At 41.2% G+C, this 21,793-nt stretch overlaps 1 protein-coding gene across 1 annotated transcript in view; it reads left to right on the top strand.

Moving 5' to 3' along the window:
- The first annotated feature begins 624 nt into the window (after positions 1-624).
- MOXD1 (monooxygenase DBH like 1) overlaps positions 625-21,793 on the top strand; it is a 76,189-nt gene continuing 55,020 nt past the window's right edge. The window contains exons 1-4 of the mRNA XM_067546798.1: positions 625-916; positions 14,540-14,686; positions 15,962-16,129; positions 16,258-16,341. Of these exons, the coding sequence (XP_067402899.1) occupies positions 659-916; positions 14,540-14,686; positions 15,962-16,129; positions 16,258-16,341 (657 nt within the window). The 5' untranslated portion in view covers positions 625-658. The remainder of the gene's footprint in view (positions 917-14,539; positions 14,687-15,961; positions 16,130-16,257; positions 16,342-21,793) is intronic.

The following is a 21,793-nucleotide window of genomic DNA, read 5'->3' as shown; positions in this document are numbered from 1 at the left end:
CAGGAGGGCCGCTGGGCAGGCGCCAGGGCAGAGGGAGGCTGGGATCTGTCCTGTCAGGCCGGGGCCGGCTGGCCAGGCGGCTCACCCAGGTGTGGTGCCTGCGGGCGGCCCCGGCAGGAGTGTCCCAGAGAAGGGGGGGGGGGACCCCGCAGCCGGCCAGGGGCTCATTGGGAGGTCAGTGTGTGTGTGTGTGTGTGGGGGGGGGGATTAGAGCGCCTGACTCACCGAAACAAAGGGGGGGGGGGCAGAAAACAAAACCCCACGTGGGTTCCCAGCCGCTTCTCCCCGTCACCCCTATTCCGGTCCCCCAGATCCCCCTCCCCCTTCCAGTGCCGCCCCCTCCCTTTCCCTGCTCCCCCCTGCTGCTTCTTACCCCTGCGTCCCTCCTTCCCTCCCCCCAGCTCCTCCCTCCCCTCCGTGACCCGCCCCATCACCTCGCCGGCGGGGGGTGGGGAGGGGACAAAGCCACCCCCTTCTCGGCCCCCTCCCAGCTCCCAGCCGGGGCTGGCCGCCCCGGTGCCGCCCGCAATGGGGGCGGGCTGAGCAGGGCCCCCACCCCGCGCCGCGCAGCGGCTGCAAAGCAGAGCGGAGCGGGGCTGCCTGGAGCCCGGCGACGTCTCCGGCACCCAGCCTGCCCGCGCCCGCCCCGGTGGGAAGGATGCGCCGCTGGCCGCTGCTGCAGCTGCTCCTGTGCGGGCTCTTCGCCGCCGCGCTACCCGGGCGCTACCCGCACAGCGCCGTGCTGGACGGGGCGGCCGGATACCGCCTCCTGTGGGGCCACCAGGGCAGCCGCATCTCCCTGCGCCTGGAGGTGCGCACCCTGGGCTACGTGGGCTTCGGCCTCTCTCCCACCGGGGCCATGGCGTCGGCCGACATCGTGCTGGGAGGGGTGGCCGGGGGCAAGCCCTATCTGCAGGTAAGGAGCAGCCCTCCCCTCCCCCGCCACCCGGCCGACCGCCCCTTCCCCAGCCAGGCTAGGAGCCGCCATCCCCTGCACCGGGTCGTGCCCCCCGCACCGCCGCCCGGCTCCTGGGAGCAAGCGGGAGAGGACGGCGCGTTGCGGGCAGTCGCGCTCTGCCCTGTCCTGCGCCCGCTCCAGGTCTTGCTCCGCTCAGTTCTCGCTCCGCTCCGGCTCTTCTGCCCTCTTCCCTCGACGCAGCCCGCTCGCTGGACCTGCCGGGCTCCGCTCGCCTCTGCCCTTCGCTTTCCCAGGCCGTTGCTGAGCTCCCTCATCGCCCTCTCCTCGTGCTCCTTTCCCTCGCCACTTTTCCCTGTCTATAAGCATTTGGTCAGTGAAGCTACCCCATGCAAACTGGAGGCGCTTTTATTTGAAGCATACAGAGTCTCTAAAAGTTCATCAGAAGAAATCAAGCCCCCAAAATTTCTCTGTCGCATCAACTCAATAATCAAATAATCAATGATCAAACTTGCTAACCTCAGCTACATTTTGGAACATTTGTAGTATGTTTAATATTGGGAATATTTTGTTATTTTGCTTCGCGAAGTACAGGCATATATTAACTGATCATTTCAGGTAAAAAGGGATTTTCTTAATCAAAGTTCTTTCAAACTGAAGATAGATTTACAGAAAATCTATAGAAATCCCATAAATTTACAGAAAATATATCTCTGAATAAAACACAAAATCAAAAGAGACCAGTTTATCTGGAAATGTATTTCCTAGGTTCATAAAGCTTAGGAAGGACCATTGGATTTCCTACACTTGTATAACACAGGACATTACATTTCATCCAGTTGTCTCTGAATTGAACCCAATAACTTGTACTTAACTAAAGCATATCTTCCAGAAAGGCATCCAGTCTTGATTTCAAGACCACTTCCCTTGGTAGTTTGTTCCAATGGTTAATACTCTTCTTTGTTAAAAATATGTGCTTTATTTTTATTTTGATTTTTTTAGGCTTCAGCTTTCAGCCAGTTCTTGTTTTATCTTTCTCCACTAGATTAAAGAGCCCTTTAGTACCAGGTATTTACTCCTCATGCTCATACTCCACTGCTCAATCCTCTTTTTGATAGGCTAAACAGATCAAGCTCTTCTAGTCTCTCACTGGGAGGCATTTTATCCAGCTCTTGAATCATTTTTGTGGCTCTTTTCTACAGCCTCTCTAATTTTTCAACATCCATTTTAAAATGTCGACACCAGAACTCTATGGAATATTCCTGTAAACAAGGGGTTGGCAACCTTCAGCAAAGGCTGTGCCAGATCTCTTCCCACCCCCTCCCAGTGCCGGAGGGGAAGTCTGCAGGCCCATTCCCCATGGCGGTGGCAGGGGGGCAGTGGCGGTGGGTTTGTGGGCCCGTGGGCCCGTTCCTGTAGGGTCCAGCCTGGCTCCTGGCCAGGGGCGCCGCTCGGCCCATGTGGAGAATGGGCAGGGCTGTGTCGGCGGAGGGGGGGTGTGGCATTCCTTGGGGCTGGAAGCGGTGTGATTCTGGCCAGGGCGCTGCATGTCACTCAAAGTCAGTGCGTGTATGCCACCTTTGGCATGCGTGCCGCAGGTTGCCGACCCCTGTTGTAAACCTTAAAAAATTTTGTTCATTGTCACCCACAATAAATCACAACTGAAATGAAAAAGTGATACTAATAACTTCCTGCTATTTTTCGGAAACCTATAAACTTTCGGAAATTTATAAACCTATGCTATGCCAAGTGGAATGACTTTTGCAGTATGAAATACAGTCTTGCTGAAATGCCAAAAACTATTGCTGGCAGCAGCTCTTTTTCTCCACCATCCTTTCCCCAGTGTTGCATCCTAAAACCTTTTTGTAAAATGAGGCGGGAACTTACATAAAAATATAAGAATGGCTGTATTAGGTCAGACCGATTGTCCATCAAACCCAATATCCTATCTTCCGATAGTGGCTAGTGCCAAATGCTTTACAGGGAATGAACAGAACAGGGCAATTATCGAGTGATCCATCCCTTGGCATCCAGTCCGAGGATCTGGCAATTGGAGGCTTTGGGATACGTAGGGCATGGGGTTGTATCCATGATCATTTTGGCTAATAGCCATTGGTGAACCTATCCTCCATTAACTTATCTAATTCTCTTTTTGAATCCACTTATAATTTGGCCTTCACAACATCTTCTGACAAAGAGTTCTACAGGTTGACTGTGTCTTATGTCAGAGGTTTTCAACCGGGGGTACGCATACCTCTGAGGGTACTTCAGAGTACCACAGGGGGTACGCAACAGGATCGGGTGACTGCAGCCCGCCTCCTGGCTCTACGCCGGACTGGGTGGGAGGCAGGCAGTTGCCTACCAAGGGGGCACTGGCCTGTGGGGGGCTGCTGGATCACGATGCACAGCTGGGAGCTTCTTGTCTTGGTGACTTATTGCTGTTTAATTTATCAATTTGTTCCAAAACCTCCTCTGCTGACTCCTCAGTCTGGGACAGTTCCTTAAATTCAAAGTGGACACTCAAAATCACTTGTCCCATGTGAAAGTTTCAGCACTTAGCTCCCCCCCGCCCCCCTGCACTCTTTGCCCTCCCTTCTATTTTTAAAGAAAGTGTTACAGGAAGAGAGAGGTCATTGTTTGAGAACAGACATTATAAACACAGCAAAACTACTTCAGTCAATAAGGGTAAAACCAGATTCTGTTTACTGCCCTGTGAAAGATCAGTTCATCAAGGTGGAAAAAGACTGCAGAGGATTTCCAGAGAGCAGAAAAAAAATCTTTTCCATGGCATACACTGTTCATTCCAACACGTGCACTCAGCAGCCACCACCCCACCACCAGAAAGTGTTTTCCTTAAAATCTATTTTTTGGAAAAATAGTATTTCAAATCCTGACTCTTCAATATAAATTTTACTGTGTATATTTTTAAATGTCTCTTGGACTTTGATGTTACAACTTTTGTTTTACCTGAGGATTAGTGAAACAGAAGGGATATCTGGTGTGGTGAAGGTAGAGCTAAAAGGACTTGAAAGACAATTCTGTTAACTCTCTGTTAGTAGTTCAATCAGGCTGAAGACTATAATTATATCATAGAAGGAAAAAAACTGCACAGAGGAGCAACATGATTTTTTAAAATGTGGCTAAGGGATTTGAATGATTGGGCAACAATACATTAGTGGCCAGCATTTCAGGAGTTCAGCTATTGGAGTGGGAGTGTAGTAAACAATTTTGGAAGGGTGCAGAAAACAAGTCTCATAGCAAAGTCACTTTAGCATACTTAATCCTTCTTGTACGCGGGAGTGGAAAACCAAAAAGGAGAGAGAGATAAGGCCAGAGAAGAGGCGGGGAACTGTGGTTATCAATGACAATGCAACAGCCAAGTATTCTGTCATCTTGCAGAGAGCACTGCAGTGGCATGGCTGCAGATTGCTTTGGACTACAGTGAACATGTTTGTTTTTAAAAACAGCAAACAAACAGTGAAACAAAGCAATTGGGCCTGATGTAGGAAGGCTGGGGGCTGCTTATGACTCCATTGGAGAAAATGTTGAACAGCTCACGCCTATAAAAATGTTACCCCTGTTTTATTGCCAAGGTCTCTTTCAACATGGATTACTTGCCATGAAAGTGTTTGGGGCAGCCTTAACTTTTGCATCTAGCTATATTTTAAAAAGTGCATCTCTCATTTGTGCTCATGAATTGACACAGCATGCATTTTCATGCTAAAACCAAGCCTTCTCCATTGGTCTCCACCCCTGTCTGGAACTGTGCATCCTGACCCGCAGCACGTAGCAGCTTAGAGCCCCATTTTGAGTAATCCTCAGTGATGAATGCCTATTTTATGCAAGTTATACAAGAGGGTTGCATTGTAAGATTCATCTGTTGAATTTACACAAAAATAGTTGTTAGGGTGTAAATCATTAGTGAATAGGGACTGTGTGTCACTAAAAAGTACTTTATTATTCATTACAGACTTGCTTGTTACCTTTCACCCAAACTAAAGAATATCTGTTATCAAATATATCCCATAGAGTTAGCTTATTTGCTCATAGGGAAGTGCTTGCAATGGATTTTAAAAAATAGAAAACAGTGAGCATTCTCTGTGTTTAACGATATGCTGCTTTTAAGTGCACTCATGCCAACAGCAACAAAAAAGTGATGAGAAAACAAGTTCAAAGGCATTAAAGGGGGAGAGGCAAAATGTGTGTCACCCTGACATATTTCAGTTGGTGTTTTGTCAGAGGTATTTCTTGCCTTTGGGCAATGTGGAAAAATCTCTAGATGACTAATAGGCCCCTTTTAACTTTAGTGTGGGACATAAGGAGACACCACTGCATAAATAGGCAGGCCAAAAAAGAATTTGAAGAGCAACTAGAAAAAGACAAAAACTAACAGCAATTTTTTTTAAGTACATCAGAAACAGGAAGCCTGCCAAACAATCAGTGGGGCCACTGGACAATCAAGGTGCTAAAGGAGCACTCAAGGAAGATAAGGCCATTGCGGAGAAGCTAAATTAATTCTTTGCACCAATCTTCATGGCAGAAGATGTGAGGAGATGCCCACACGTGAGCCTTTCTTTTTATGTGACAAATCTGAGGAACTGTCCCAGATTGAGGTGTCAGTAGAGCAGGTTTTGGAACAAATTGATAAATTAAACAGTAACAAGTCATCAAGACCAGATGGTATTCACCCAAGAGTCCTGAAGGAACTCAAATATGAAATTGCAGACCTACTAATTGTGGTATGTAATCAGTCACTTAAATCAGCTTCTGTACCAGATGACTGGAAGATAGCAAATGTGACACCAATTTTAAAAAAAAGGCTCCAGAGGCAATCCTGGCAATTATAGTCCAGTAAGCCTAACTTCAGTGCCAGGCAAATTGGTTGAATCTATAGTAAAGAACAGAATTATCAGACACAGAGATGAACACAGTTTGTTGGGGAAGTGTCAACATAGGTTTTGTAAAGGGAAATCATACATCACAAATCTATTAGAATTCTTTGAGAGAATCAACAAACGTGGGCAAGGATGTTCCAGTGGATATAATGTACTTGGACTTTCAGACAGCCTTTGACAAGATCACCTCACCAAAAGCTCTTAAGTAAAGTAAGCAGTCGTCGGATAAGGAGTCAGTAAATGGTTGACAGGAAACAAATGGTAGGAATAAATGGTCAGTTTTCAGAATGGAGAGAAATAAATAGCAGTGTTCCTCAGGGATCTGTACTGGAACCAATGCTGTTCAACATATGTCACAAATGATCTGGGAAAGGGATAAATAGTGAAATGGCAAAATTTGCAGACTATACAAAATTACTCAGGATAATTAAGTCCAAAGTAGACTGCAAGGATTTACAAAGGGATCTCATGAAACTGGGTGACTGAGCAAGAAAATGGCAGGTGAAATTCAAAGTTGATAAATGCAAAATAATGCACATTTGAAAACATAATCCCAACTATACATACAACATGATGGTGGCTCAATTAGCTGTTACTTCTCAAGAAAGAGATCTTGAAGTCATTGCAGATAGTTCTCTGAAAATATCTGCTCAATGTGCTATAGCTGTCAAAAAAGCTAACAGAATGTTAGGAACTGTTAAGAAAAAAAGGGGTAAATAATAAGACAGTAAATATCATAATACCACTATATAAATCCATGGTATGCCCACACTTTGAATACTGAGTGAAGATCTGGTTGCCCCATCTCTAAAAAGATATAATTGGGAAAAGTACAGAGTGGGGCAACAAAAATGATTAGGAGTATGGAACAGTTTCCATATGAGGAGAGATTAAAAAGACTAGGCCTTTTCAGCTTGGAAAAGAGACAACTGAGAGGGGATGTGATAGAGGTCTAGAAAATAGTGACTTGTGTGGAGAAAGTGAATAAGGAAATGCTATTTACTGCTTCACATAACACAAGAACCAGGGGTCACCCAATGAAATTCATAGGCAGCAGGTTTAAAACAAACAAAAAGAAGTACTACTTCACACAACACACAGTCAACCTGTGGAACTCATTGTCAGGGGATAATGTGAAGGCCAAAACCTTAAATGGCTTCAAAAAAAGAACTAGATACGTTTATGGAGGATACATCTGTCAGTGGCTGTTAACCAAGATGGTCAGGGATGCAACCCCATTCTCTTGGTACCCTGAGTGCCAGAAGCTGGGAGTGGATGACAGATGATGGATCACTGTTCTGTTCATTCACACTGAAGCACATAGCATCGGCTACTGTCGGAAGAGAGGATGCTGGGCTAGATAGACCATTGATCCAGTCTGGTATGGCAGTTCTTATGTTCTTATCTATCTCACTGGATGGATGTTACTAGGTCTCCTTCCCAGAACTACAGCTGATAGGGTGAGGAGGAGAAAGGCCAAGAATAAAAGCTGAGATTAGTTCTGTAGCCCTTCTTCCTTGCAGGCTTTGAATCTTTTGTTATTTATAATACTTAGGTTGTCTTTATGAAACAAGGAGGAGATGAGATTTTCTTATAGTTTCTCATTAACCTGTCAAGTTTCATATAGGACACAATGTGAACAAAAACACTTAAGTGGGAACACAAGAAATATAGTGGTGCAGGAGTCTTAAAAGAATGTGGGAATGATTTAGTTAGCATTAAAATAAGGATTTTAACTATATATAGGAGCAGATTTTCAAAAGCACCTAAGGAATTTTGGAATACAAGTCTCATTGACAGCTGTGCTCCAAAATCTCTTAGTTGCTTTTGAAAGTCTCCCTCATAATAATTTCAAGTAATTAAAAACAAGACAAGGTCTGCCTTTTAAATCTGGATTCAGAATGAGGGATGTTCCTAATGATATGGAACAGCTGAGAGGTACACATAAATCTCCAACCTTAAGTCCACCTGAAAGATGCCATCTAAAGTGACTACCTGAAAGATAGTCACTTCAGCTGGCATTTGACTAGCATTTACTTCATCTGCAGACTAAAGAATCTTAGGCTGTCATGCACTCCCACTAATGAAGTTTTTTTCCCTAACGCATATTGTCACATGCTTTGTGTGCAGTCTAGTTTTTTTTAATGACAGTCCTGCATCTAGCTCTATAACTTGTTGTTAAACACAAATCTATCTTTTAGACAGATATCTAGTCATAATGTAAAGACTCCAAGTGATGGAGAATTTACCAAATCCCTTTGGAACCTCTTCCAGCGGTTAATTATCCTCAGTGTTAAAAAACTGTCTTATTTCCACTTCCAGACACTGGATCTTATTATGCCTTTGTATGCTAAATCAAAGTGCCCTCCATCTTTCCTCTGTGTGGATAATAATCAAAATATCTAAATCTGCTGCAAAATGTCATCAATTGCCACAGAAACCAAGAGGGGTCTTCAGAATTTAGGCTCATCTTGCTGCAGAGTATACAGATCCTTGACAGAAAATTACCTGGATAAATGACTTAGAATAAAAATTAGTGATGCCTTCTAGTTTCTAGGTTTATTTGACATATAAGAATGGTTTGTTTACACTCTGTGTGTGTGTGTACACACACATATACATTATAAACAAATCATTCTTATATGCCAAATAAATCTAGACACTGGAAGAAGTATGTGTGTATCTCTCTTTTTCTTAAGTTATTTATTTGGGGGAAAATCCTTCTCTCCTTACTCAACTGATAGTTCCGGTAAAGTAAGTGCGCCACATTCACCATGGTGTACTTTCACTAACTTAATCAGAGTTATACCAGTAATGAATATAGCCTGCTAGGACTACTCATCTAAATAATGCTTTTGTAGCAGTGAAGCATTGTTTAATGAATCTAGCAGTTTATATAAAGAACCATCAGTAATTAATCATGAACAAATTAGGTATAGGTGGCAAATGAACTTGCTATTGGACAGTTTCTTTGGACACCTCCTGCAGTTGCTCGATTGTTGTCAATCTAGGCTTTCCATGGAATATTCTTTTTCATTTGGGATCCGTTACATCACTGTCAGTCAACCAGAATGATCTCATAATGTTCTTACTGTGACACAGTGACTGATGGTTGCAGAGCTTGTTAGCTCTGTTGGTCACAGAATTTTTGCCTGAAATTCAAGAACTCATTTGAGATTGAAAAAAGTTTGTTTTGCTTTTTTGCAAAATTATGTTCTATCTGCTTCCTGCCAGATACCTTGTGAAAAAGACTTTTCTTGTGATATTATGCAGTGGCTGCTGGAATCATGAACATCAGGATTCTATTTGAATAATAATAATAATTAATAATTAATAATAAATAACAAATAATAAAAATGTTAGGCACATGATTCAGAATCTCAAAAAGGTTTGGTATGATGCAGATTTCAGACAAAAAGTTTTTGTCAGTTCTTACTTTTTCTGGAGCAGTTTATCCTTTCTAGATATTCTGAGGCAGATTCTGTGATGTGCTGAGTTCCTGCTCATTTATAGCTTCCTGGTTCTCTGCCCAGATCATCTCCAGCTCTGGCCCAAGCTGAAGCAATCTTAGGGCTGGTCTAACCTCCACCAATTAGCAATGATCTCTAAACTGGGAATAGCTGGAGTGCATCTTCCTCTGCCCATGCCTCTTCCCCATTGCTTGACCCTGCACTAATTTAATCAGCAATGAAATTAAGTGATCCCTGGGAAGAACATGGCAACTTTTATACATCATGCAGGCAGAGCCATGCTCATACATTTAACCTGAGGATAGGGCCGTAGTTTCTAAATTGCTTTATGATGCTTTGCGTTGAAAGGTGATATATAAAATTGATTATAGGAAATGGATATCATAAACAAAACAGTCTTGGGCACTGTAAAGATTCTGAGGGTTGTTTTTTCTCTATAAACACCTGTTCAAGTGTGCGATGACAGCTGGTAATATTTTTTTTCTCAAGATTCCTTGTGCAGCTGTGCTTATATTCTTCAAGGATAAAACAGCCTATTTGCATCTTTTATTACATCTATAAGAAATTACTTTCCATGCTGTTTTGTATAGTGCCAATCAGAAACATGTCTGCTGCAAAGCTCTTATATGAAAGCAATAAAGGTCAATAGAACGTGAGAAGCAATTTAACATCATTGCCTTCATCTGTTGTAAATGATACACAACAACTGGTATAATCTGTGAGATTGTTAACTTTCCATATGTTGTTTTAATTTCTAAACAGCATATAGTGATAATGCTAAGTATTTGAGTGATGTGAAGTCTGTGCTAAAGTTTGCTAAAACTGAGTTATGCAATATTACTATAGAAAATGCAAAAAAATTAAGTGTATTACATTTCAGATACTTTAAACTATTTTCAAAGGGTATAAAATGTTCCAAAGAAGGAAGAGTCTGTACTATCATGTATCAAGACTAATATCACATACTTCCAAAGGATTAAACTATAGTACTGCACGTTTTCAGCAGAAATTCTATAAACAACCAAAGCTTGGTTTTCCATTAGGCAAGGGAGCTAAACTTCACTGACAAATAAAAGGCCTGATTCTTCATTCTCTTCCTCCTTCTGTAATCATTTACACCTGTGTAAAGTGGGTATAAAACACTACCAGTCTGATTTGATAGTGTTTTATATCCACTTTGCACTTATTTTGCATGGAAATATTCCCACAGGTGCAAAGAAATAAAGATTCAGGCCTTAAACCCATATTATAATGCATGAACAATAGTAAGTGCAGCATCAGTAAACCAGATTATATTTTTCCATGCTGTTAAAACTGGTACAGAAATCTTATACAGAGGGATTGATTCAGACCACAGATCTGTGTTGCAGCTCTCTAATATTTGGAATAAGTTGTACCAATATGGGCTTGTCAACAATAGAAAGCTTAGCTGCTTTAACTATAGCTGTATAGTTTAAGTGGCAAAACCCTGCTACTGTGGACACAATTATACTGGCATTAAAGTGCTTACATTGGTATAGCTTATTCTAGTTTTGGAAGTAGAATAAGATATACCAGTTTAAGGCACCCTTAAACAGCTATAACTGTGTCCACAACAGGGGTAGGTAAAAATCACGCCCCTAACTGACATAGTTGTACAGGTAAAACTTGTAAGAGCATGTCTATACTGACAGCGGCAAAGTTGCCATCACCTGATCGATCTTTCTGGATCGATTGAGCAGTAGGTGTAGACCCGCTCAATTGATCAGAATGTCGACTGAGTAAAACCACCCCCTCAAATAGCGTAGCGCTGTGTCGATGGGAATGCTGTTCCCGTTGGCGCAGTGCAGTGAAGACAGCGCGCAGAAGGGAAGCAGAGCAGTCAACGTGAGTTATGCAAGGTACTCTGCGTAGTTTGTGTAACTCCCGTCGACTGCCGCCAAATCTCCAGGTAAGTGTAGACCAGGGCTAAGTGTGGACAAGTGCTGTGTTAGGGAACAGCTTCCAAACTAGTAACCTGAGAAGCCAGTGGGAAATTTGATTCTATCAGTAATGTGGGAACAGGCTCTGCATGGTTTATTCTTATTCCCCCACCCCAAAGAGGTACATCTCCAGATCCACATGTCTTCCATGATTGCGATGGCAGATCTTCCAAAGGCAAAAGGACGTGACGAAAAGATTTAGCCAAAAATGTAAATTGTTCCCAAGCTAATGTCTGAATACATTTGTTTACTAAATACTGGGTTTTTCAAATGCCAAATGTGGCAAATGAGTGAATGGATTTGTACAGGTAATGACGGAAAACAGCTTTGCTCACCTTTGCTAGATGCTGAAAAACACATTGATATGATGGTATTTTCCAAACCTCATGTCCCTGTAGAGTCAAAGTGAGACATCAGTAAATGAGACATCACAATAAAGTGAGCAGATCTGTGACCTTCTTTCTCCATTCATATAGGATGAATGAAACAGTTATGTTGACATTTAAATTATCATAATCAATTATCCTTATTGACATATTTTATGCCTAATTCAGTGATGCAGAGGACAGGATTTTAATTTTTGGATGGGACTCAAGCAAAACTTGGAAGTGGGTCTTCCGCCCCACAGCAAATCCATCTATTCCCTGTGACTGTTTCAATGGAAAAAATAATCCATAGTTTCCACTCAACAAAAATCTATTAATCACTAAACACAAAACCGCAGTTCATCAAGCGAACCTCCACACAACACGCATCCATCTATTCCCCCAATACAGACCCAAGGCAGATCCATTAATTCCACCTGGTAAAACAAATCTAGCAATTCTGCCCTACTAAACAACTCCACCCAACACATCCATCTATTTATTCCCTTCCTCTCAGCACACGTACATAGGCCCCAGATCTCTCAGCTGCTTCCTCCGCTCCTCTTCTCATCTCAGGATTCTGCTGATTCTGTGACTTTTCTCATCCACACACACTCGCCCGTTTTTGCACGTACACTTATTCATCTGCACATAGCCATGCATAGGGCTGGCCAGAAAAACGAATTTCATTTGGTGACAATGGATGAGGTTTGTAAATTTGGTTTTATTGTGGATTGGACCCTGGCCTCATTCAGTGCACAGGATGGACACTGCTCAGTGAAGAAGCAGCTAGTCCATATTTTGTGTTTTCCTCATTGTGCCATGTGTGGCCCCATGCCTTATTGCTGCACACTATTAAATCCTGTTCTGCATACGGAACTGTGAATTTCTTCCCGGGCTTGTCTGTGGTGCTCATTGCTATAGTATCTGTGTGCTTTCCAAACATTAATTCATTATTTTATCTTCACAATACTCCTGTGAGGTGAGGGGACATTATTTTAATCATTATCAAAACACTTTCTCTTCAAAGCAGAGCTCATACTGACTCTGTGAGTCAGTTGCAAATGTGAGTTGTCAACCTCAGGGACTCAAGTTGGACACCATAAAATAGACACCAAACAAAGTGGCCATGTGTGAAAAGTTTGATGTAATTGATTTGCCAAGCATCACATGGAAACTCGGTGGCACATGCAAGAATAGAATCCAGTTTTCCATGGCAGCATTCAACTTCCTTAACCAAGAGACAATCCTTTCACTTCCTGCTGTGCTCTGCCTCATTTGCTATACACCATCCAACTTCTGCAACAAATGAAGCAGGGTTCCTACAAGCAATAGCCTTCTTCGCATCACAGATTTGATTCATGCCTCTAACGTGGTCCATCCCGTGCACTGGATGAGGCAGGGGTCCTGTGGAAAAAATAGTATGCTCATGTAATTAATATCATAGTACATTCACACAAGGCGGACCAGTTAAGTTTTCACGTGCCGGATTAAATCTGGCATTTCCTAATTTTTGAGTGCTTTCCTTTCAAGATATATAGATATGTGTGCATAATTATGCATATAAATCTATAACATGCATAATGAGACAAATTCCACTCTCAAGTACTATGGCGATAATGAGAGAAAAAGGGACACTTCAGAAATGAGTGGTGATATCCTGGCCTCATTAATTAAGTGCGAGTTTTTCTGGGGCTGAGATTTCACCTAAGGTTCTGATTTAGTTGCTGTTCACCAAGAGCCAGATTTTCAAAATGGTTTGAGCTCAGCCTCAAATTTTGCATTGACTATCATTTCTAAACACTTGCATGTGCCCTTTTAAAACTCTTTGAATTGCATGTTCAGGTAAGAGATTCTGTCTGTGGAGACTGGACCATACAAGTCATAGAAACCACATAAAACACATTTAGCCCCAAAGAACATCTATTAGTTAAAAAATTCTGCTTCAAATAAAATCCTCTGGTAACAGAGAGAACACTAGTGTGTGCTGGGAAAGCAGTTTTCTCTGGATGTTTTCCTAAGCAGAGGCCAGCTGCTCCCCTCCAAGGTTCAATGCACAGAGTAGCAAATAACAAAAAATCTGCACAGAAAAGGCCTAAAACTCAAAGAAGGGCAACTAAGACTATGCTGCTCCCCTTGTCCCTATGGAAGATCTTTTTCATGAACAGCACATGGTGGGGGATCTGTCAGTATGAGAGGATGTGTCATCTTGGGGGAATGAGGCACAGCTAGCAAGCAGCTGCACATGGCAGCAAAGAATTCAGGGGTGAAAAGGTTAATGATGTGACATTATTGAAGCAGTGTCTGCATTATATGATACATCTGGTACACTGCAGACTGTGATCGCCTTTCTTTTAAAAAATACACTAAAAACATTTAAGTGGGCTTTTTAAACTGATACAAGATGATGGCATCATAAGATGCATTTTCTTGTTTAACGATAATTTTCCAGAAAACACTGTAGCTGGAGTTAACGCCGGAGTGACTGGTTCCTTTAGATTTTTCCCCCCAATATTTTTGTAAGGAAAAAATAGAAAAGACTAAGATGTGGGGAGAGAGGAAAATGAATTGGTTTTGTTATGAACGTTAGGTGAACTTAAGTCAGTGGAGTTACAGTAAAGATGAATCTGCTTATTGTCTTTTAAGTATCTTATTTATTGTTTCTATGTGTCTGGGCACAAGCAGTATATTTATATTATTGTTAAAGACGGATCTGCGTTAAGTTCCAGAGCCTCAGCTGTTTACCAGTAAGATTCACCTGCTGGAAAAAGACTTAGATGATGTTTTTACCCTGAGAATTATCCAATCTCATCTACAATCATTCAGTTAATAAATGATTGTGTCGTTTCAATATTTTGCATGTTTTGGATTTAATACCAGATCATTTTATAGTGAATTACAGTAAGTTGCTTTTGTTTTGTCTTTTCAATAGGATTATTTTACAGATGCAAACAGAGCATTGAAGAGAGATTCTCAACAGGATTACCATCTTGAGTATGCCATGGAAAATAGTACACATACAATATTGGCTTTTAGCAGAGAGCTGCACACTTGTGACACAAATGATAAAAGTATAACGGTAAGGTGCTCTGCTTTTGTGTAAAGAGATACACATAGATCAGGTAAATAAGATAGGTCAAGTACATAAAATATGTATCATGCTGTTGAAGCCAGTTATCAAAAACTCCTCAGATTAAAAAAAAGAAAAACATGACAGAAATTTGAGTACCAAATGTGTTTATCAAGCTGTATTCACAAACTTTCCAAAAGCTCCATTTTGGGGCTTAGCTTAATCATGTAAAATTTCAATATTTGGGTATGTTTTAGTAGGCATGGCAGTTAACGTCAAATTCCAACTTCTTTTCCTCCCCTTCTTTCTGTTTCTCAGACCTTTCTCAAATTCTTTTTGTCCCGAGTCTTCCAGGCTTGATCTCAGTACAAAGATGAGTTTCTGGAAAGTGTGTGCATATAGCAGGATAAACATACTCTATATTTATATTTCTGTTATTTTCTTTTTCTTTAAGAAGAGCAGTTTTTATAGATTATTGTCCATGTTAAGTTCTTTTGTTTACTTCATAGTGGCTGCCATAGTGTATTTATTTTTTTATGCAGCTTTAAAATTTGTACTCACTGACAATAGCATTAAAGGTGAGTGACCGATCAAGCAGAAAGACTTGCATCAAGTCATTCACTTTGGTATGTTAATCTTCGAACTCTAGAAAATTTGCTATGAAAGGAAATATTTTTTAATCAGTGTTGCAGAGTTTAAGGCCAGAAGGGACGATCGGGTCATCTAGTCTGATCTCAGACCTCACAGGCCACTAAACACCACCCAGTCACCCCCACATTGAGCCCAGCCACCAGAATTAGACCAAAGTATTACAGCCTTCAGGATGCTAAACTATTATGTGCCACAAACAGAGAACAGGAGGGACCAAGGTGCATTCTTATTCTAGCAGCTGATCATAGGAGAAGCACTGGTAGCCACTTTAAAAAGAGACTTGCCTTATTTGCTTGTTTATTTGCTGTTCTATCCAGAATAGGGATCTATTCTGCTTTTTATGGCTAAAACCTGCTAACATTAACGGGAAAGACACACCTACCTTGATAGCATACATGTCTCAATGGCAGAATAAACCTCTATGAGTCCAGTTGAAGCCAACTGAGCCTTGCCAGGAGGTCTATGTAAAACATAGTTGGAAGACAGTCATTGTAGAAACATGAGGGTGGATTTTAAAAATGGTAGGGGTGACTCCAGTGGATCCAGCTCTGGATCTGCCTTGGGAATTTTGTGAACTAAACTGTGAGGAGGGACTTCTTCCTATACCTAATCAAAAAAGATTTTGTTTTCAAGGAGAGCACAGTAAGGGTGATATGGGCCTATCATCACAAAGACATGGGAGAAGCGGGTCAAAATTACCATGGATCAAATCGCGGCTCAAAGAGTCTACGTTTACTGAACCCTGAGCAAAAGAATGTTATATCTGCCTCTTTGCCATACTTTGATTTGGCAAACCAAGACGTAAGTTACTTTGGGTTTTGTTTTTATTTGGACTTAAAGTTGAGGTGGGAGCGAATCTTGGTGACTGAAACAACATGAAAAAGTTTGACTTTTATATTAGTGTTTTCTTTCCCTTTTTATTAAGACAGGTGCTTATACCGGACAAAGACACGACATACTGGTGCCAAATGTTTAAGATACCTATATATCATGAAAAGCATCATGTGATAAAGGTATGTGACCCTGTCTAAAGAGTCCAATTTATGCACTTATGTTTAAAGATGTCCAGAGAACAGCAATTCAGTTTTGCAGCAACGTTTGAGGTTTTGCAATTTGTTTTCATTCTGCACTAGAACAAAAACAAGATCTTTCAGATGTTTTTGTGAAAACAGGAGTAGGAGTGTGTGTGTGTGTGAGAGAGAGAGAGAGAGAGGGAGAGAGAGAGAGAGAGAGAGAGTGAACTGATTTGGGTAAAAAAAACAAAAAACCCAGAAGCCTTTTTATAAAGCTCAGAGCACATTCAAACTGGTTTCAAAACTGCAATCAGTTAGGATTATCCCTATATTACATATTTTTTAGCGTTTGTAACTTCTGGTTCAGTCTGGACCCAGAAGCACAAAAACACGGTGAAAAAGGTGGTGCTTACACTCTTCCTCCCAAAATAAAAAACATGATGTACCTGAGATTTCACAAAAGAGCCCATTCTCACAATAATTCTGTCCCACTTAGGCAGACCAAAGTGATGCTGATAGATCAAATTAATATCCAGACGTTCAGGTGCTTATCTGAATCAACAAACATTTTTAGATTCATTCCTCATTAATTTAAGGTGTGTAATATATAACCATAATTTGTTAGTCTTTAAAGTGCCACAGAACTCTTGTTGTTTTTGCTGTATACAGACTAACACGGCTATACTCTGGAACATAAAATGATTGTATTGGTGTGAATAGATGTTAAAAAAAAAAAAAGGAAGAATTATTTGAGAGAGATTTTAGTCTTGGGGAAACAAAATTAGATAGTGCTAGTTAAAAGGAGCCTGATTCTGCAGCTATTAGGCCTTGATTTGAGTGGGACTATACACTTCATATGTATGAATAAGGGTTGCAGGATCAGGCCCAAGGTTTTCATTTTCATAAAACCCATTGATGTTTCAAGTAAGAACATGGAGATTTTACTGCCGTTGTTGGGCTTCTCTGTTATACTCATGCATCTCCAATAAGTTTGATGGGATTGCAAGGGTCTAATAACTAAGCATATGTCTACACTGCAAAAAACACTCCCAGCAGAGCATCTCAGGGCCCAGGTTAGCTGACTTAGGCTCGTGGGGCTTCCGCTACAGGGCTAAAAATAACAGTGTAAATAAATCCGGCCGGGGCTGGAGGGTGGATCTCAGAGCCCAGGCTCCAGCCTGAGCAGGAATGTCTACACTTCTCTTTTGTAACTCACTAGCATGATCCCAAGTAAATTGACCTGGGTTCAGAGACTCACTGCCATGGGGTTCTTTTACAGTGTAGCCATACCCTAAGAGAACTTGACCCATTATCAGTAATGTGTATATGAGAAACATAAATGGTTATTCTGAGATACTACGGGTTTAATCAATTTTCCAGGGTTGCAGTACTGGAGAAATTGTTAGGTCCAAATTGTGTCCCAGTTACTTGTGTGTAAACCCCATTGAAGTTAATGGTAACTAGTCACACAAGTGTATGTGTAAAACAGAATTTGGCCTGCAGTATTAATGTGTGAAAATGCCTTGCTATCTGTTTTGAAATGATATAGGATCAGAATATTCACAACCTATGCATGTCTTTCAGTGCTGGTCTTATTAACATCTGTACATACATATTCTTCCCTGAAAAGATGCTGTGGAGGTATATATTTATTTGTAAATTGCTTTAAGACGCCTTGCATGACAGCTACTATAGATGCACAGTATGAATGTGATATAGGGCCAGCTAAAGCTTGAGAATTTAATCAGAAACTTATTTTTTGATTGATTGCACAGAAGCATGGTGTTTCATATTCTTTACTTGTGCTGTGATTTATAATGAATATTAGAATCTCAATCTTTTGAAAATCTCTGGTTTGATATTTTATTATAAATAGCTGACAATTTTAATATTATTTTCAATAATTTTCTTACTTGGGGAAGAAAGCAAGGTTGTAATTAAAATGGTGTAATGGTCACTGATGGCTTAAACTAATTACAGAGAGAAGGAGAAAAAAGGAATTGTTGTGAAAACCCTATTTTAGTATTTCTTTCCAAGGGTAGAACTTGAATTTTCAGATATATCACACAGCTGTACAACTGACTTACACAGGTTTTTTGCGTATTTATACAGATGTATCCTTGAAAACACATTGTACATTTCCAAAAGTTTATTGATTACACAAAGGAATGGGATTATGGATCTCCAGAAAGGACATGGGCCATGCAAACAAAGATAGAAATGGACAAAGGACAAGCCAAATGTATTATCTGCTTTCAACAAACTGATTGGGCCATTTGGGTCCATAAGTTGATGTTGATTCATGGTTCCTTCTATTGTATACGTTCAATACAAACAATGCATCCCACTTTTAGCAAGAGAAAAAGCAGTGATTTAGACAAAATGGCTCAAATTTGTCCCTCCTATAATTCTAATGCATCAGTAAGGATACAGATGGACTGAATTTGGCCCATTTCTACTCTTGCGTTGGCCTTGATGCAGCAAAACATTTAAGCCATATGTGCATAACTTTAAGTACATAAGCAGTTCCATCATCTTCAGTAGGACTATGCAATTAGTTATGCACACATGCTTAAGTACTTTACTGGGTTTAGGTCTTGTCTAACTCCAGATGAAGTAGAATTTGGTCCATATTGTTCACCTTTTCTCTCTCTCTTTCATTTCTTCTTGTTAATTATTATTATCCGCTGACTAATTTATTTTCAGATATGTTAATTTTCATGTTAAAGCACAATATTTTCTGTAAATAAGACTCATGGGAAATAGACATAAAAGTGAAGCTAGGCAGCGAAGAATGTTAAGATTCTCTGATTGTGGACTGTTGGCTTGAGGGAGGTGAAGAAATGGAAGTGATTATTGTAAAAAACTGTGAAACCTGGAATGTGGTTCTGGTCACCCACAGCAGGCGACGTCAGTCCACTGTTCCCATACACAGAGCTGTCCAGCTGTGCTGGTGGAGAGCAGGCTCCTGGTTTCTACAAGTGTTCGTTCTCCCTGCATGCCCAGGAGAGATGCCATGCTCTTCAGGAGTTCCCTCCAGGCAGTGTAGCTCTGCACCACCCTCACGGTGGGCTGTAATGACACCATCTACCCCAACTGCTTTTAGGAAATATTTCTTATCTTGGTGAAGAGCCTGCCAAATTTAATGGTGGTGGCTGTTAGTTCAAAGGAATGTAGTTATTTCAAAGGCTGTTTTGGAGATATGCCTGTTAAGGAAGTTAAGGTCCAATCCTACAAACCTTTATGCACGCAAGTAGTCCATTGAAGCCAGTGGGAGTGTTTCCCTAGATGAGGTTTTGCAGCTTTGGGCCATTTTTCCTACCACAAGGTAGGTTAATGAAATGACTTATGTTAGTGAACTAACAGTTCTTTCTATTAGTTCAGAATTTCACACACAATGTATTATAATCAGTGTAAAATGCAACCTGTGTCTTGCCATATTTAGAAAAAAACCCATAATAGTCACTTTGTTTCATGCGGGCCGGATCCTCAGCTGGCGCAAATCAACATTGCTTCACTGCATCTATATCCTAGAACAAATAGCACCAAGTGACAGGTAAATGACTGGAGAGACAAGGTGGGTGAGGTAATATCTCTTATTGGACAAACTTCCATGGGTGAGAGAGACACACTTTTGAAACACAGAGCTCTTCTTCAGGTTGGGGAAAGTAGAACGTCATGGCTAAACGCAATGTGGAACAGATTGTTTAGCATAAGTAGTTAGCACATATTCTCAGGGACAATTCAAAGTAGAGTGGCCCATGAACACACTGCAGTCAAAGGACAAAAAGAGGGGGTTCATGGGTTACAGATCGTTGTAATAAGCCATAAATCCAGTGTCGCTGTTCAGTCCATGATTTTTAGTGTCTAGCAGAGTTAAGAATTTAAGCTCCCAGGGACCGACATGGCTACAACTACACTGCATACCACAGGTAAATTATGTAGCAGACAAGACTACTCCTGGATTCAATCAATGGTTACTGTGAGGACAGGAGCAAGTAATTCTGCCTTACAGCATATCCACTAACAGAGCGCCGAGCATAAGTACAATAATGGGACACTGAATCAGGGTTATGATTTCTCATTTTAATTTTCCTTTATTTTATATTTCTTGGAACACTGTGTCTGCCTATATGTTTGTGCAGGCCCTACTAAACCCTCCTGTTTGAGGCCTCTAGGAGCTACTACAATACAAATAATAATAACAATGATCAATTTACCTGTCATAAATGCATAGTATACTTTCAACAATATATAGTGATAGAGAGGAAGCTATTTGAACCCGATTCAGTACCCGGCTCTGAACTGTTTTTGTGGATCCTCTGGAATAGGCCACTTCTCAGCTTCAACCAGTCTACCCAGTAGAACCATCTCCTCTTGTTTCACTAAACTTCTAAGGGTTTGTTCAGCCTTTATCGCCACCCTTCCCCCCTCCCCCCCCATTGTTAACTTTCTGTCTGCAGTACTAAATATCAGTGTGACAGGCAAATTTTAAAAATAACAATAGATGGAAGAGAAGAAGGGGTCATGTTGGAGATAGAGTATGTCCGGCATCATTTAATCCACAAGCTGGACCTTCAAGATGGCTGTACAGTAGCTCTGAAACCCCAGGAGCAATGTACATCACCTTCTGCCTGCAAAAATCTCCCACAGCTAAATGTGCATTTGCTTGTCTTGCTGTTTGCAGCTCCAGGATGTGGCACATGCTTGGGGCTTTCTACCATGGCGTATATCTTTATTTTTCTTATATACAGAAGTTAGCCCCGAGTTTTCTCAAATGTAGGGGCTCAATCTCTGTATTGTATTTGTTACCCAAGACTTTCTAAAATATAAGTTTAGGTCTATTGATTATTCAGATTCTATACAATTATTAAATAGCCTTTCTTGAAAATGATGTTTGTTTCTCTCACTACTTTTTCTAAATATGTTTTTATTGAAATGAATATACAAAGAGTATCATATGCATCAGGCAAAGTCCTTTACACCACATAAGCTTCTCATAGAGAATGAGTGGGGGTGGGGTAGGTCTGCTGACAGGGCAGTCACACAGGGATGCCCATGCACTCTTAAGTCCCATGAAAAGATCTCTGCATCCATCCTGTATAAGCCACACTGAGTGTGGATTTTGTGTGCATGGATAATTGGCATAGAAGAGCCACTGGTGCTATGGCAACCCTTAGGTTGGAACAGGAGCTGTGCCAGTAAGAGATAGATAGCAGCTCCACACCCCCAATTGCTCTGTTCTCCACCTGCCTGGAGCCTGAATACTCAGGAATTCTGCAGGTAATTAGAGGATCAGTTTAGGTTATGCCATTTTATCTTGTCAAGGATTCCATTTTAAAAAATTATTATTGCTCATTCTATATAAGAGTTCTCCCCTGGAGGCGCACTGAAACTCCTGAAATCCATTTAAGTACCATCATGTCCTCTGATTTCCATTGCTTTTTATACA

This window comes from Emydura macquarii, unplaced genomic scaffold (assembly GCF_026122565.2).
Source record: "Emydura macquarii macquarii isolate MOO-44397 ecotype Brisbane River unplaced genomic scaffold, CSIRO-AGI_Emac_v2 contig_1146, whole genome shotgun sequence".
Lineage (NCBI taxonomy): Eukaryota > Metazoa > Chordata > Testudines > Chelidae > Emydura > Emydura macquarii.
The sequence above is the reverse complement of the archived record's forward strand: the minus strand, read 5'-3'. Positions and strand labels throughout refer to the sequence as shown.